This window comes from Ursus americanus, chromosome 22 (genome assembly GCF_024610735.1).
Source record: "Ursus americanus isolate L20-20 chromosome 22, mUrsAme1.1.p, whole genome shotgun sequence".
Lineage (NCBI taxonomy): Eukaryota > Metazoa > Chordata > Mammalia > Carnivora > Ursidae > Ursus > Ursus americanus.
The window spans coordinates 30,322,809-30,338,910 of record NC_142148.1 but is presented as its reverse complement, the minus strand read 5'-3'; the positions used below and the strand labels follow the sequence as shown (position 1 = coordinate 30,338,910).

The 16,102-nt window shown below is 47.6% G+C and overlaps 1 protein-coding gene and 1 pseudogene across 2 annotated transcripts in view; both read right to left on the bottom strand.

The window, feature by feature from the left end:
• Nucleotides 1-16,102, bottom strand: part of CDS2 (CDP-diacylglycerol synthase 2) — a 61,779-nt gene that overhangs the window by 8,629 nt on the left and 37,048 nt on the right. The window contains exons 2-11 of one of the 2 annotated variants that reach the window (XM_045808684.2): nt 12,800-12,936; nt 11,025-11,121; nt 10,171-10,268; nt 8,113-8,252; nt 6,560-6,618; nt 5,667-5,749; nt 3,655-3,742; nt 3,061-3,129; nt 2,014-2,142; nt 379-498 (exon numbers count right to left, since the gene is read on the bottom strand). In XM_045808684.2, coding sequence (XP_045664640.1) covers nt 379-498; nt 2,014-2,142; nt 3,061-3,129; nt 3,655-3,742; nt 5,667-5,749; nt 6,560-6,618; nt 8,113-8,252; nt 10,171-10,268; nt 11,025-11,121; nt 12,800-12,936 — 1,020 coding nt within the window. Of the gene's footprint in view, nt 1-378; nt 499-1,989; nt 2,143-3,060; nt 3,130-3,654; nt 3,743-5,666; nt 5,750-6,559; nt 6,619-8,112; nt 8,253-10,170; nt 10,269-11,024; nt 11,122-12,799; nt 12,937-16,102 lie in introns of both variants that reach the window. The other variant, XM_045808681.2, reaches the window with a different exon arrangement.
• On the bottom strand, nt 12,946-15,021 carry LOC148108056 (glutathione peroxidase 1 pseudogene; annotated as a pseudogene).

The window sequence follows — 16,102 nt, the reverse complement described above, 5'->3', positions numbered from 1 at the left end:
AAGAGAGCGCGCCTGAGAGTGGGATGGGGGGCAGGTGGCTCCGAGGAGGAGCAGAGAGAGAGGGAATCAAGCGGGCTTCATGCCCAGTGCCAAGACTGACTCGGGGCTTGATCTCAGGACCCTGTGATCATGACCCGAGCTGAAATCAAGAGTTGGATGCCGAACCAACTGAGCCACCCAGATGCCCCGGAAACAAACTTTAAGTTAACCAGTTTAAATCCCCCCATGGGTGAAGAAGAGCACACATTATTAACAGTCAGGGTTTATAGCTTGATATTTAAAGCTTGGTATTTTGAAGGAGGTGGTGGTTGACGGGGCGGGACAGGAGGAGACCAGGCTGGAAGACAATGGGAGGAACAGAAAAGAGGGTTTTCCTACTTTGATTTTAAAGGCTCGTTTGAATCCACTTGCAAAGAACCCTCCAAAGGGGCCGATGAGTGAGGCAAACGTGGAGAGGGCGATGCTGTGAATCTGGAAGGGGTACATCCAGACTGTTGTCTGAGAAGAATAAATGCAATCAGTCAAGATGCCTGGTAACATAAATAACTCTTTATGCAATGAACTCTATTTTCCCTCCAAAAACAAAATTAGTAAGAAAACTGGATTGTTTGTAAATCTCTAACGCTCAGCTTAATAGAGCACATTCAGTATCATGCATTCAGTCTGTTGCAATATGACGTTTTAGTTGAAGTATGTGAAGAAAATCCAGCCTTACACAAATTAAGTGGCTGAAAAAAGGATGAGTTTTTTAGCACTCTCTTTTTCAGATAATTATGGGTATTTTTCTCTGATACTACATCAGAACTTAACAAGCGGTAGCTTCTTAAAAATTTGGTGCAGTGTGCAACTTGAGATCCTACAAATGAACTTTTTGTACTCTTAACATTAAAATCTGTTGGTCTATCTTGCACTTTGAATGGATCTTTGACCCACACCTGACAGTTGTAACACCATGCACTGGCCATTTAGAAAATGACAGTTCACGAAGTTATATAAATCTTACAAGTGCAGACACAGTTTACTATACACAATGTCAAAACATCATATGTTAAAATCACTATAAAAAAATCACACACAAATATCACCACAGCTCTCATCCGCAAAGCTTTGAAGTATTAGGAAGCTGTCAAGCTCCGACGGCAGGTAGACGCTTTCCAAAATACTAATTTTCACTTGGAAGCCAAATTCTATCACCTGTAACAATCACTGTCAGGTGTCTTCCTTGAAGTGACAGGTTCACTTCGTTCATTTTCAAGAAAAATGTTTGTCAAATACACAAGGCTGAAAAACTACAGTTTGTCAGTTCTTTTCAAGTAAAAGGTATGTCCCTATAAAAAAGCAGCTAGTTCAGCTCATAACTCAAACAGGTGCACACGACTTTCCTTTAGGTAAGCACTGGACTTCCATATTTAGCAGAAACATTCTAGGCATACTTTCCATTTGGGTACACGAGTATAGACAGATACGTAATCGAGGGTCAGGATTTAATAAAATGAATCATGCTACGGTTTCACCGAAGACACTCTTACGAGGAGCTGGCTGGTTCTTGCTGCAAGCGCGTGGCATGAAGAATCCCACGACTCAGTCCCAGTTTGCGGCCACTGCGCGCACGCGTGCTACAGCATCAGCGAGCCCACCCACCACTGCTTTTGCATCATTCACAGCAAATGTCGACGAAGTAAAAAAAGGCAAATAATGTCATTGTATTATTATGAAAGTAACTGTGACCTCACAGGCCCCCTGAAAGGACGTCAGGGTTCCCCAAGGAACCCCAGAGCACAGTTTGAGAACCACCGATCTAAACGACGTGAAGTGAGATGAAAGGTCTCCTTCTGCTCTCACCCTTGCCTGACTTGAACAAGTGTCCTCTATCCTGGGGCCTGCGCATTGTGGAGGGAGGAAGCTAGGGTTTTCTGAAGGAGTGGCGGCGGTGGACTCTGTAGTCACTACCTAACCAGGGATAGCTTGCCCAACGTGAGTGGCACATACCACGCCAATGACTGACTGGATCACCTCAGGAATGTTGTACTCCTGCAGACGAAAGAGGTCCGAGGGCTCACAGTCCACAGTGAAGCTGTTGGTGTCATTGTTGTACTCCACGGGGCAGACAAAGCATCTGTACCCGGACATCACATAGGACAGCTGAGGATGAAGAGCAGAGTCAGGCAGAAGAGACAAGGCCCAGCCATCCTGCCCGGGCGGCACACACAGGGTTTGGCTGTGTCCCTCCCAGTGCCTAGCACCCTGCTAACTGCAAGTTGTGCGCTAAATCAGACATGAGTATTTGCCTGAACTTGGAAAAGGATTTTAAAAGAGATTCATGGCCCACTGAGGCTTTACACATAGTTGCCCAAACGCCCAGGTCAAAATCCAGGAAAGACCTGAAGGAATTTGGTCAAAGAACTACAAGAAGATTCTCCCCATTTAGGGGAGCTATGGTCCCTTTTTCTCAGGATCTCTTAATTTAATTTGGACTAGAGGCAACTTGTCAGGGAGTGGTACAGTGAGAGATAGCAAGCCCAGAGAAAGACGGTGGAAGAGCAGTGAAGAAAGGGAATCAGTACTGGAGGATGGCTGGCACCACGGATAAAGGAGAGAGGCTGGCCTAATGGTCAGAAGCAAGGAATGCTCCAGAAAGGGCAGGAAGATCTTCCTCCTCCCGCAGGGCACATATGGGAAAGAATCTCGGCCAGAGTGGCATAGCTCCCCTCACCTCCTACTCGCAGCTGCCAGTCACTCCACCTTGAAATACCAAATGCACGGTCAAGAACGCTACTGCTGAGCGCTGCCATGCCTCGGCACGTGGGGCGTGCAGGTGCACAGGGGCCCTGCTCCTCAGCTGCCAAGACCCTGTTTGAAAACCGGCAGATCAAGGACAGCTGACTCCACCCGGGCCAGTTATGGAGCATGCCATGCGCATGCCCCTCAGGGGGCAAGGTTACCATTCAGTGAGACAGAGTCCTGGGCCTCGGGAAACAAGCTCTCTAGCCCTGGACGAGCTTTGAAGGGGGGTGTGAGGTCTCTGTCCACTCCCCCACCCAGCAGGGAACCACCACCTACCAGAAGACCGAACACCACAGTAGCAAAGAAGCCCCCAATGAAGCCTTCCCAGGTCTTCTTCGGGGACAGCTATGGATGGAGAGCAAATTCTTAACAAAGGGCATTTTGACTTCTGGCTTTGGGAACAATGATTACTTGTTTAAAACCTTCCTACTATTAAAAAAAAAACAAAAAAAACCCACCACCTCATTCTGTTAGCCTCCTCCCCTTCTAAAACAACCCCATACTTGGTCTGTTTGTTCCTGGCCTGATAACCCCTCAGTTTCCTTTCTGTTCCAATTAGTCATTCAAATAGTTTAATTATATTATAAAATAGTATACTAATTAAATGAAAACACTCAAATTCAGATCAAAGCCCCAAAAATGTGCCTATATCGTCTATAAAGATATTTTCTCTGTTAGCTCTTTTTTTCTCTATGAATAGTTGTCTTCCTTTGGCTTTTCTCTTAAAACTAAGTTATTGCCAGACTTTCTCTGGGATGACATGAAGACATTCACACAAGCTAGATTTCTTCTGTCCCAAGCTGATCTACTTGTAGAGAAAGTACCACCCTTCCCTCACAGTGCTATTTCATGTTAGGGTGACCCATTTACCTTAATGAGTGGGGTCCGACCAAAGAAGAAACCAAACATATAGGCCATAATGTCATTACAGATCACACAAGAGATGGGGACAATGAACCTAGGGAATAAGCCAAAGTAAAAATCAGCTCTCCTCAGATGTCTACAAAAGAATGCCATTCATCAATTCCATACCAAAATAACCCGTAAGTACTTGTTATTCACGAAGGAATAAGCTAGAAAGAAATAAAATACCAGACAAGCCATACCTAGTACCTGGCACACAGCAGACATTCAAATGTTTACTGAATTGCTCCTCAATAAACGAAGGTGGTGTTCTATGAAATGCCATTTTTTCTTTTTTTTTTGTTATAAAGTAACATATTCACGTGGTAATACAAATTTGAACTGTAAGGAAGAGAAAGTTTTCCTTGTTTCCCCCTCCCTATCTCCATTCCCCCAAAATAACTACTTTTACTCATTCCTGACTACTTCATGTCTAGTTCATAATTTACCTCCTTTTTTGGTGAATGGTTTACGACTAGCTCTCGCGAGCACTCTCTCTCCCTAGGGTTAGGCTGAGCGCAGAACCACAACCCACACAGCTAGCTATCTTCTTGACCCCCCATGCCCTGCCTGCTGATCCCCACCATGAAAAAGGAGGCCATTTCCACACTTGTATCCTTCTGCTCTCCTCGCTCTCTACTCTCTGACCATTACCTTTTAAAAATGTCCTCTATTTAAAGTTCTGTATTTAACACACTATGCATAAATCTCTGACTTCCTGGCCCATCAACTAGAGGCAAGATTTTCTGTTTGTTAAGGGGGCATCTGTATCCTCCCGTCGGCCAACATTATTTACTTGGTCAAGGCTTCTAGCATATATTCTCTGCTCTTCCTATTTTCTACACCTACAATTAATTCCTGTAGGTTGAGCATGAAAACCAATAACCAGAGATTTTAATACGATTCACTGTAGAACCAAATGGCATGTTTGGTCCTAAAGATGAAGGACCTACCATGCGCCATTTCTTAGAATTACCTAACAAAAACTGAAAGAAAGGGAAAGATTGTGGGCCTCCCCAGACTGTTATTATCATTGTTTTAAACATAATAATGCCCAAGGCCAACATTTACATGAGCTAGTCTCTGTTCTAAGCACTTTATGTGTATTTACTAATTTATTCCTCAGGAGGTGGGTATTATTATACCCTCAGTCAGAAATCTGGACACAGAGGCACAGTCTGGGGTCTTAAACACAACACTTCAGCACCTCTTAATATAAACCAGGATATGCCTTCACCTTTCACCAAGATCATCCAGCTTCCTCAGTCGGCCTGCTGACTTCCTAAATGCTGACAGATTTCCTACTGAAACCACTGCATTTCTGGAATAAAATCTACTAAGTAATGAGTACATGATTCTTTCGACACATTGCCGGATTCTCTCTGCTAATAATTTATTTACAATGGTTTATCTGTAATCATTAAAGAAATCAGTTTAACATTCTTCTTTCTACTTCCCTAAGCTTGTTAGCTTTAGTATGAAGGAGGAGATCAAACTCTGCTATTATCACTGGTTGTTCTTTCCCAGGTGTGGATTCCTAGGCAATTTTCCAAGTTCTTCCACAGTTAGGGATCTTCTCAAGTTTCCTTCTTCATGATTGTTGGTAGTTCATGTTTTATCAGATCATGACATTTTCCTTTAGTTCTTCAAACCTGTTGCTATATAGTTGCACTGTCTTTATCCACGGACTTGTTAGTCTAGAACTTTGGTTCTCAAAGTAGAGGCCCTGACCAGCAGCAGCAGCATCGTCTGGGAATGTACTAGAAATTCAAATTCTCATTATGAATCTACTGAGGCAGAAACTCATGAGTGAGGCCCAGCGATCTGTGCTGCAACCGGCCCTGCGGGGGTTCTGACGTAGCTCAAGGTGAGAGCTTCCGGCTTAGAAGGGAAGCAGGGGTTCTCGGTCTACCTGACACGAGAAAACCCACCGAATAAAAGGGAAATCTCCCTCACTCGGGAAATCTCGCTTCACTCACCAGATCATTCCCTCGAACAGGTTGTGGATGACGAGATGTGACTGAGTTACAACAATCAGTAATGTTACATGGGTCCAGCCAAACTGCAAAAGAGATCAAGAATACATTCGACCTACCTATTACCTTGAAAGGAACTTCAAATAACAGCCAATAACAAATAGAAAATTGTTAAAACACAAAAACAAAACAGGTAGAAAAGACATCTGCTTCTGTATCTGTCTTATTGGAAGTAAAAAAGTACAGAACAGGCATTTGGGATTAACTTTGCCTCCAGCTATAATTACCAGCAAAAGTAGGGCCCACAGGGCCCATTAGTGAGCAAGTCCTTCTATGCTCTGAAGGCCTGGGTACATCTCATTTTCTCCATAAATGTTAATTGAGTGCTGGGGCGCCTGGGTGGCTCAGTCGGTTAAGCGCCTGCCTTTGGCTCAGGTCGTGATTTCAAGGGTCCTGGGATTGAGCCCCACGTCGGGCTCCCTGTTCAGTGGGGAGTCTGCTTCTCCTTCTTCCTCTGTTCTCTCTCTCTCTCTCAAGTAAATAAATAAAATCGTTTTTAAAAATGTTGAGTGCTTGGGACACTCAGTGAGGGGTTGTTTTCAAGTTGAGGGACTGATGTGGGCGTCACCTGAAGCTTCACCGTGAGCCTTACTTGGAAGCCACCTGCAGGTCCTAGTGGAGAGGTTGCCTGGGTGTAAATTAAGTAACAGCGATTGGGTCGAGGTGGATGCAGAGCTGCCTACCTTAAATGCGGACACCCCTTCGTGCTCTAGCTTCTGTGCACACAAAACAGACTGCATGCCAGCGTTTTGGTTTGTCACAGGAAGCACAGAGGCCTGTTGAGTTTCTGCAGAACTAGCCAAGAATTGTGACGCACACACATACATCTCGCTTACCATATAGAACTGCAGTCGATAATGCTTCTTGACCAGACTCAGTACAAACATGCAGAATCCTAGTTTGAGGAGGACAAAGGGCAAAACGAATCACACTCTGCACTATTTTTGTGCTAATCGTTTCCTTTAGATGTGTTAAATGGTCTTTTGGCCAATTTCCTTACAGCAGTTAAGCAGTGCACAATTCCAAAGCCCAGGGGAACAAACCTAGTTATTCCAGGAAGAGTCAGAAGCAAAAATGGACTCCTTCAAGACAATCAAGGGAAGGCACTCAATTTAGAACTCTGTTCACCAGACAGGAACAATTTGATCCTAGAGCAGGGTTCGACCAACAAAGGTCAGGCCAACCACCTGTTTTTACAAATAAAGTTTTATTGAAACACAGCCATGCCTGTTTGTTTACATGTTATCTGGGGTTCTTTCATGCTCAAGGGAAGAACAGAAGAGCTGCAACAAAGAGCCTATGGCCTCCAAAGCCGAAAAGATTATCTAGACCTTTAAGGAAAAGTTTGCTGACCCCTGTCCTAAATTACAGGTTTGGCTAAGGGGGGGAATCTACCTTGCAACTCTCACATTGACCCACATAATGGCAAAATAAAAATAAAAATAAAAACCTGCAGGCCCCCCCATCCGCCATGAAGGAAAGAGACTTTTACCCACAGGAGTGGCTGGGCCCCTCAAACACAGCCCTGCCCAGAAGACAGCATGTGGCTATTCCAGACCCCTGGCCTCACTCTGTGGGGGGCTACTCTCAGGGTCCGAGGCACACACTCTGACTATGCTCCACAGCAACAGACCCCTTGGCAGTGGATTTTCTATTTTAATGGCCAGATGTCATTCACAGAGCCAAGTATTGCTATCAAGCTGATCAAAAATAGGTCAGAATCTAGGTCAGAACAAACTTCTCCTGTGCCTCAAACTGGCTTCGAGGGCAACTATGAAAACCACTAGCATTAACACTTAACACTCAGGTAGGACTGAGTTTGGACTGACATAGCCCCTTACTGTTTGTCAACTTTTAATGTATCTGATTAAATCCTCAGAGTACCTCTGCTGTTTTAGCTCCAGATTACAAAAGAGACCCAAAGATTACGCACCCAGCTCCTCTGAAGTCACAGAGTCCTTTTAAACCCAGGTGGGTAAAATTTCCACCACACTGCACTGTCCCTCATACGGCCCCTCAGGTGACTTCCCTAAAGATAGCTGCTGGTTTTTATACCAAGTTCCTGGGTGGTTTGTATTTTGATCACACCACAGAATCTCTGCCAACAAGAGAGTCAGGACTGGACCGTGCTGTGCTGTCCTCCCACGGAGGCTGGGACACAAGGACAGGTGGCACAGACTGCAGTCCTCACGGCAAGACCCTTGCGCCCATCTCTTAGTCAAGAGCTGCTATGACCCACATTAAAGGCAGAGCCCTCAGCTCTGCTGCCCTGAACAGTCAGACTTACCATCATCAAAACTGTGCATTCACCAAGAAGTTCCCCAACTTCTACTCAGCAGACATACAAAACAAGACAAACACAAGAAGTGGTGAACTGCTGAATGCCTACCTATTAGATAGAGAGTGAAGGAAATGAACCGGTGGTATTTACTGAGAATCCGCAAAGGCTCCTCTCTCTGAACCAGAGTGAAGAAGTAATCCGTCACTGTCTCACCATAGAAGAAGTAATTTACACACAGTAGAAAGTACCTGTAAATGAAGACAGGTCACTGCCATGGGGGGCACATGCGGCCTCTCCTTAACAGTGAGGCGGTCAGGAAGCTCTGAGGATCAGAGCAGCGCCCACCTGACCCCATGCCCCCCCGCGGCGGCTTGCTAGGAACAAGCCAACCACGGTTCCCTGCTCACTGGGGGCCCTGTGGCTGAGAAGTTTATCTGGAAATCTGTGACAGCTTTCACTCACGCTCCGTTTATCACAAACTTGGGACTCAGTTTTTGCTCCTTTTGTAAAGTTACCACGCCTAATCTAAGAACATTCCAACTGTAAGATGACCTTCCAGAGCGTGGCTCATCCTTCCTCCCCATCCTATTTCCTCTCTTCCAGGAACCCCGCACACCTACTGAGTGGTTTTCTCTGGCTTTGTCACCAACTGCTTCGCTCCTGTCTCCCCCAGCCTGGGACATCCTCTTCGCTTACCCATTTTGTCACTCGTTGCTCAAATACCATTGTCTTCATAAAACCTTGCACAACCTAACATGGTATCTGCCTCTCCCCCGTGCTTATTCCTATAGCATGTAATACTGGGTCATTTCACTAAGCAATTAATCACGCTCAGTCTCCGAGTATCTCCCTCTCCGAAGTCTGCCTCTGACACATAAACCTTCCACCAGCATTAAGTCTTCATTTGTTGATAACCTGCCTCCTGCACTGGAGCTCTGGGAAGGGAGAAGCCAGGGCTCATGGACCTTTGCAGCCTTAGTGGTGCTTCGGAGTGTGGGAGCAAGCAGGCCTACTCCCGATACTCAACCAGGATCCTGAGGGAGGAAAGAGAATGAGAGCTTCTCTCTTCCATTTTCTTTCTTCTTCTTCTTTTTTTTTTTTTAATTGTGGAAGTTCAAGAACTCTCATATTGGATTTGTTTTCTGTTACATGAAAAACATTCCCTTTGGTCAGTGACCACAATCAAAGATCAGACATCCTGAGCGTGCTAACAAAATTTAAGATACTGCTTGCCAGCTACAGAACAGCCACAAGACAGACCTACACTTTAATCCTGCGAGCAAGCACAGGCCCATGTGTAGACCACGAGGCAGCTTGTATGGCTGGCTGGTGGGGAAGCATCTCCGGGAAGGCTGTGTCCAGCCTGAGTGTGAGCACGTCGGCTCCCTCGGCCATGACCAAGTTGCTGGGGCCTGAAACACCCCTCTCAGGCTGCTAAGTCATGGAACCATCCCTGAGTCCCAGCACAGAAGGTGAGAAGGGCCCACATTTGCCCCAAGTCCTCTTGGCACCACGCAGAGCTCTGCTCATGTGTCCCCGGAGCACAGTGCGGCCAGTAAAGCAGAGTTTCCAATCAGGAAGGGATCTCAGACATCACCTGTGCTACAGGTTTTGATTTTGTTTCTGCCTGAAGGCAGCTGAGCCCTTTCCCAGGACAGAGGGAACAGAGCTTCTCTGACGAGTCCAGATCCTCTGCATTCAGGCTCACTCCTGCCCACTCTGGCCCCCTAAGGTGCCTCCATCTGAGGAACGAGGGCTCCAAAGCCAACTGACTGGGTCTCAACCATCTGTCTCAAGGACGAGGAAACCAAGGTCCAGAGACAGCAACACCAGCACTGACAACCTACAGATGACTCTCATGGGATGCTGGGATAACAGAGCATAAAAAATATGTTGGTCTAGAAGTGGGGGCCACTGTGCAAAGTCTGATGAATCCAAATACCAAGGCTAACGTGCTCACAGATGCAGTCAGTGTGGGAGACTCCAGACCCCAGGCAACTACTAAACATGCCTCACAGGCCAGCCACATAAAATACGTGGGTCTTAAAGGTGTTGTCTGAGTCAGTGGCCATCACTACCCCCCTTCCCACCATGACTGTAAATATCTACCATGGAACACTTTTCACCCAAATCCAGTAAGGGCCCCTGTGGGGCTAGAGGGCTTACCAGCTGAGGGTTCTGAACCAGGGCAGGTCATAGGAGTGGTAGACGTTGTAGCCAATAGTGATAATCTCATGGAAACACTTAATCTGAACACACATCACCTGCAAGACACAAAAGAATCAGAATACTTGCTAATTCCCCAGTTCTTACCATCTTCAGAAACAGAAACCCACGCAAGGGTCATGGGCCTCGAAAAAAAAACTATCATATTTAAAGAATGTCGGTCCTACAGTGACTCTGCTCTCCTCCTCCTTTCTCACTCACTCCGCACCCCCTTGGCAGTGCAGTCCTTTCTGTCACACAGAGTAGATCCAAGAAATATGCACCCCTGAAGCTTCAAATGACTTTTTATTGTTGTACCTCCCTGGACTCAATCAATCTCTTCCCCTTTTGACTTTGAATAGAAATACCTGAAAAGCCCCAACAGCTTTGCTCAGCAGTCAGCCGCTAGTCATCTGACCCTGGCCATGACAGCAGGAAGACTAAGGGAGCAGTGCTGAGGACTGGGATTTTTTAAATCAAAGTCCTAAGCCCCACAGTGAGGCCCCAGGGAAACAAGAAACAAAACAGAGAGTCACACAGAGTCGTGGCTGGGGTCACAGGCTAATCAAACAGCTGAAATAATATCAACTTTTAAAATGAAGAGATATCTTTAACCACACACAACAGGCCAGTGCCAACACCCCTTCAGCTGGCTCCTGGAAAGGGAAAAGTCACAGATATTCTAAGGCAGATGTGGTCTGAGGAGCCAGGACCCCCCCTGATTCCCAGAACCAACCCAAAGCCTACGCTTAAAATGATGGATCCTGTGGGAAAAACTGAAGGCAAAACTGAAACAGCATGCAAATGGCACTTACAATGATCATTAAAACCATTGGTCCCAGGTAAATGATGATGAAGAAAAATGCAATCATGGCCAAAGTCAGGATGCCTCTCACCCACCAGTTCTTCCATCTACGAGAAGAGGGGGAGAAGAAAACATGTTAGGAGCCCAGAAAGAAGCAAACACAAACCCAAGCGGGATGGCTCTTTCCTAGGCCTCTCCTAGGAGGAGAGGTCAATCCCTTCCAGAAGCATCTCCTTCACCTTGACGGAGGTACTAGCCACATACGGGCAGAAGCAGGGCCATAGCCATCACCTCACCCACACCAAACTCAGCAGACGTGCCAAGCCTACAAAAAAATACACCCAGCTTATATCCTTTTTTTTTTTTTTTAAGATTTTATTTATTTATTTGACAGAGAGCAAGCGAGCATAAGCAGGGGGAATGACAGAAGGAGAGGGAGAGGGAGAAGCAGGCCCCCCACTGAGCAGGGAGCCCAGGACTCCATCCCAGGACTCTGGGATTATGACCTGAGCCGAAGGCAGTCGCCTAACCAACTGAGCCACCCAGGCGCCCCCAGCCAGTTTATATCTTAACAAAGGAATCAGGCAAAAGTCCTGAGGGAAATGTGGTGCCTACTTCTGTATCTACTTGGATGGCTTCTATGGCTCTCTATTCAAAGAAAAAACAAAGCACATTTTTCCGGCAGCAGAATCCTGTATCATTCTGCCCCTGCATCTTTATGGTGAGAACAACATTAACCAACGATAATAACAATCACAAAGATGCATCTGGCATTTTTACAAGGACTCTGCATATATTAATGCATTTAAGCCTCAACACTACCAACCTTCACAGATGAGGAAATGAATGCATAAATCACACAGCTGTGATGTGGTCAAACTGAGATTTGAATCCTGGGAGTCTGGCTCCAGAACCCACGCCCTTCACCACTACACAATACTACCTTTCAAAGAGACATGTGTGCGAGACACACAGAGAAACACCTTCAGATAATGTTCTAGGGTCTTAAAGTTTGCGTTTTTAATCTGCACACATAGCCAGTGTTGAAGGACCAGAGTCTCAAGGGACTAATTTTTTTTTTTTAAAGATTTTATTTATTTATGTGACAGAGAGACAGCCAGCGAGAGAGGAAACACAGCAGGGGGAGTGAGAGAGGAAGAAGCAGACTCCCAGCGGAGGAGCCCGATGTGGGGCTCGATCCCGGAACGCCGGGATCACGCCCTGAGCCGAAGGCAGACGCGTTAACGACTGCGCTACCCAGGCGCCCCTCAAGGGACTAATATTTTAACCCTGCATTCACCCAAGTTGAGATTTCTCAATTCTTCTGGGAGAATTTAAGGAATGTCCACAATGGATGTGTGTGCGAGAGGGAAAACCAAACTTTGACCTGAAAACTTGGGCTCCTGTGTGCAAAGCAGCTTGTCTATCAGTCACAAACTCCTTCACATGCTGCGTCGGCAACCTGCCCACCACCACCCCTGTGTCCAGACTCCCCTCGTCCTCGGACTACTGTACCTCTCAGCCCAGCCGACAGCACCCTTCAAGGGCCAGATCCTTCTAGGCTGTGCTCAGAGTTGCCATTAAGCACTAGATGACATTCAGTGGAGCCCTGAGCAGAAGCAGGATGACTGTGGCCACTGCCGCTGGGCAGGCCCACCCTGTACACTGTAATAGTGATGGGCTCATGCCACAGGACCACAGGCTGTCTGAGGACTCGGGGTCTTCCATGGCACTTGGACCTGGAGCAAGGCCCCTGCAAGCATCTGTACCATGAAGCCAGGTTACCTTGAAGACAAGTTGGAAAGGGCCCTGTTGAGGACCTCTGGGGTATCATCTGCGGAGGCTGATAGAGGAGCAGTTTCCGCTCGGCTCTCACTGTCCGATGCAGTCTCTCCATCTACCTTTGCTTCTGACTCCGATTCCTACATGGCACAAAAACAGATGAGGAAAGGGTCAAAAATAAGAAGTACATGCCTGTCATAAGAGATCTGTGGGAAAAGACCTGCAACAAGGCTTGAGGACCTAGTACAGTCAGGTGACAGAGCAGATGGGACTCACAGCGATCCCGACACTGTTCTGACATGTGCCAAGATGGCCAACTCTCTGCTGGAAGCGAGGCCTGCATCTGTACCACGGGGGAATGAGGAACAGCCACAATCTGCTCGATCCCCTTGCCTTCCCGGGGGCAGAGGAGGGGACAATGTCCCAGAGGAGGGAGAAAGGGGCTCTTCTGTATCCAAAGCAAAAGGGGAGGCAAGCCTAAATTTCATCAAGACCTCATTCCTGACCCAGCCCTTGCTGCCAGGCTTAGTGCCTCAAAGGGTTTGGCTGCTGGCACCCAGAAAGTCACATCCACCTCCAAAAACCCCTCTCCACCAACACCTAAATCATGCAGCAAAGTCCCTGCTCTGCCACAACATGTTGTGGACTCTCAGTGCCCCCAGAGCGGCCTGTGGCTCTGGCCAGGCTCTCAGAGAAAAGCTGGGTGTGCAGGCTGTTGCCCCCCACTGGACTTCCCAGAGTCCACAGTGTTACTTCCAGACTCCACAAGAGCACCCCATGAGGAGGCCAGCCCAGGCAGTGTGGGAGCCACACAGTACTGCTTACTAGAGTTAAGGCTTCACCAAGACCGTTGTGCCAGTCATTTCCCTGCCACGCAGCCCCGGGCACCAGCAGACCCTGCGATATCACTCACAGAATTGCCATCCAGGCTCCGGCCATGTCAGAAAAAAATCACCCTGCTTGCCAGCCCCTACGAGGGGACCAGAGTCATGCCAGCAACAGGCCCTCTATCCAAAATACCAGGGCAGGCTGCTCTGAAAACTAGGGACCTTACTACTTAGAGCATTTATCTCTTACAGGAATTTAGAACCACTGCTGTTGGGAAGAGATGGAAGACAAATCAAATCACTTTGAATTAGAGTTGCTAATTAGAGTTGAATAGTACTGCTTCGTATTTGCAGAGCTCTCAACAGCTGTAAGAATGTTTCCCATACCTATTGTGAACCTCAGAGAAGTTCTGCAAGGAAGGGAAAGGATAAAGGAAGATCTCTATGTACAAATGAAGAGACAGAGCCTCTGAGAAGTTCAATGGTGGGCCCCAAATCTCCTATTAATTCAGGTCTTCTGACTTCGTGGTGTTCATACCACTAGGTTTCCTTTTACTTGAGCATCTTGGAATCCACTGGTTTTCTGACACCTGACACTTTATTAGCGAGGAGCCCTGGTTTGGAGAAGGGGTGGGGCTGGGGTAGACAAGAAGCGCCCATCTCAGGGGATTTTCCTGGACCTCAGGCGCTCCTCCGTGTAGATTTCGAGGAAACACCTCATGGATGAAATCCGCAGAGGGCAGCGCTGTGACTACCAGGCAGCAGAGAGAGGAGGGGCACCCTAGCACAGCTGGGCCCCTGGGACAGCAGGGCTTCGAAGTCAGGCCGGATGTCGATGGCTGGAAAACGGGGGCTAGACTGCACGGGGGCTAGACTGCGCACGGGCACACTGTCTGGGCCCGCCAGCAAGTTCCAGGCATGCGGTGAACTGGAGACCAGGTGATGAACTTGGGATCGGTCATGAGCACAGTGGCATAGTCACTGGGGGCAGGCAGAGCAAGAAGGTAAAAAGGAGGTGCACCTGAGCACTCTTCACCTTGCACTTCTCAAAAAGGATGAAGGTGGGATCGAACCCGCCCCTGGGTCAGAGGCACTGGGGAGAATTCAGGATGTCTTCGTCCCCGGCATTCTCTCGATGCCTGAACTACTGGCAAGAGAAGCTGCTGCAGCACATTCATCTGGGTGTAGCTCCAGACCACTGCGCCTCGGAGCGACGCCACCTTCTCGATGAGCGGCACCTTAGCCTGCAAGGAGCCGCGGGGCACCCAGGCTCCCGGGCTCCCCGTTGGCCAGCGCACGCAGAGCGGGCAGACCTGAAGTGGGGGCGTGCAGGGCCGCAGCCTCGAACCCAGGAGTGTGGAGCTCAGGCCGGGGACCCCATTTTACTTTTCGGTAAGAAATTCAGAATGAAGTAAACTAGAAATGGCAAAAAGACGTTTCACCACACCGTCAAAGATTTTGTTACCTATGTGAGCGAACACAAAACACAGTCACATTTTTTTAAGTTGAATAATTTGAACTTCCCTAAGCAGTATATGAAATCGAGCACCATTTCATGTTTATTGGTTGTTTGGATATCTTCTTTTGTCAAGTGTCTACCAGCTCACTGACCATTCTTCTACCGAGTTTGCTGCCTGCCTTTGGATTTGTGGGAGCCTCTCATACATTCCAGCCCTAAGTACACTGTGTCACTCATATGTTCTCCCAGGCTTCTCTAACCCCACCCCTCTCCCAGTCATTCCTTCTCCTGACCCTCTCCCTCTGGGCACTGGCCACAATGCAGACTGACGGGGAGATTTTTCTAATTCTCTGGTGTTCCCGAAAAAGAAGGACCACACCTTTTTATTCCCTTGATAAAAACCTCCCCATGCCTGGTACAGAGCAAAATACTTACTAATGGATGGAAAAATGATGGAGAGAGGAAGCCAGGAATTAATTTCAGGTGTGGTAAAGAGCTACCCAGCCCCTGCCCTCAGGGAAATAGCTCTCTCTAACTTACGGTTGTGATAACATCACAAAACAGAGTTTGACTAGTGCAAGACTGCTAATAAGAGGCAGCTGGCTCTGGTAAAGGACCTATTCAGATGACCTCAGGAGTAGGATGTGAGGCAAGAGCCTTAGCTTCTGATGACAGGGTCACTGCTCCTTACATTGCCACAGCTCAGCCAGGGGGCTGTGGACAAGTTACGCAAGTACCTCTGTACTGTAGAGTCCTCCACTTATAAAACGGGCCCAGAAACAGTCCTCCTTCCCTGAAGAGATGTCCTGTTCCAGCACCCTGACAGGTTGTGAAACACAGCAGTGCCTCTGGGATGATCGCTCTCCAGTTAGAGTGAATGAAGACCAGGGCATTTGGAAAAGCATTCCATTCTTCATGTCAACATTAACACCCACAGCCCAGCGGCAACCATCAGCAGTATGAAGTAACGACGCTGCAGGGTCATCTAGATCTGACCCCTAACCCCAGGAGCTTCAGCAT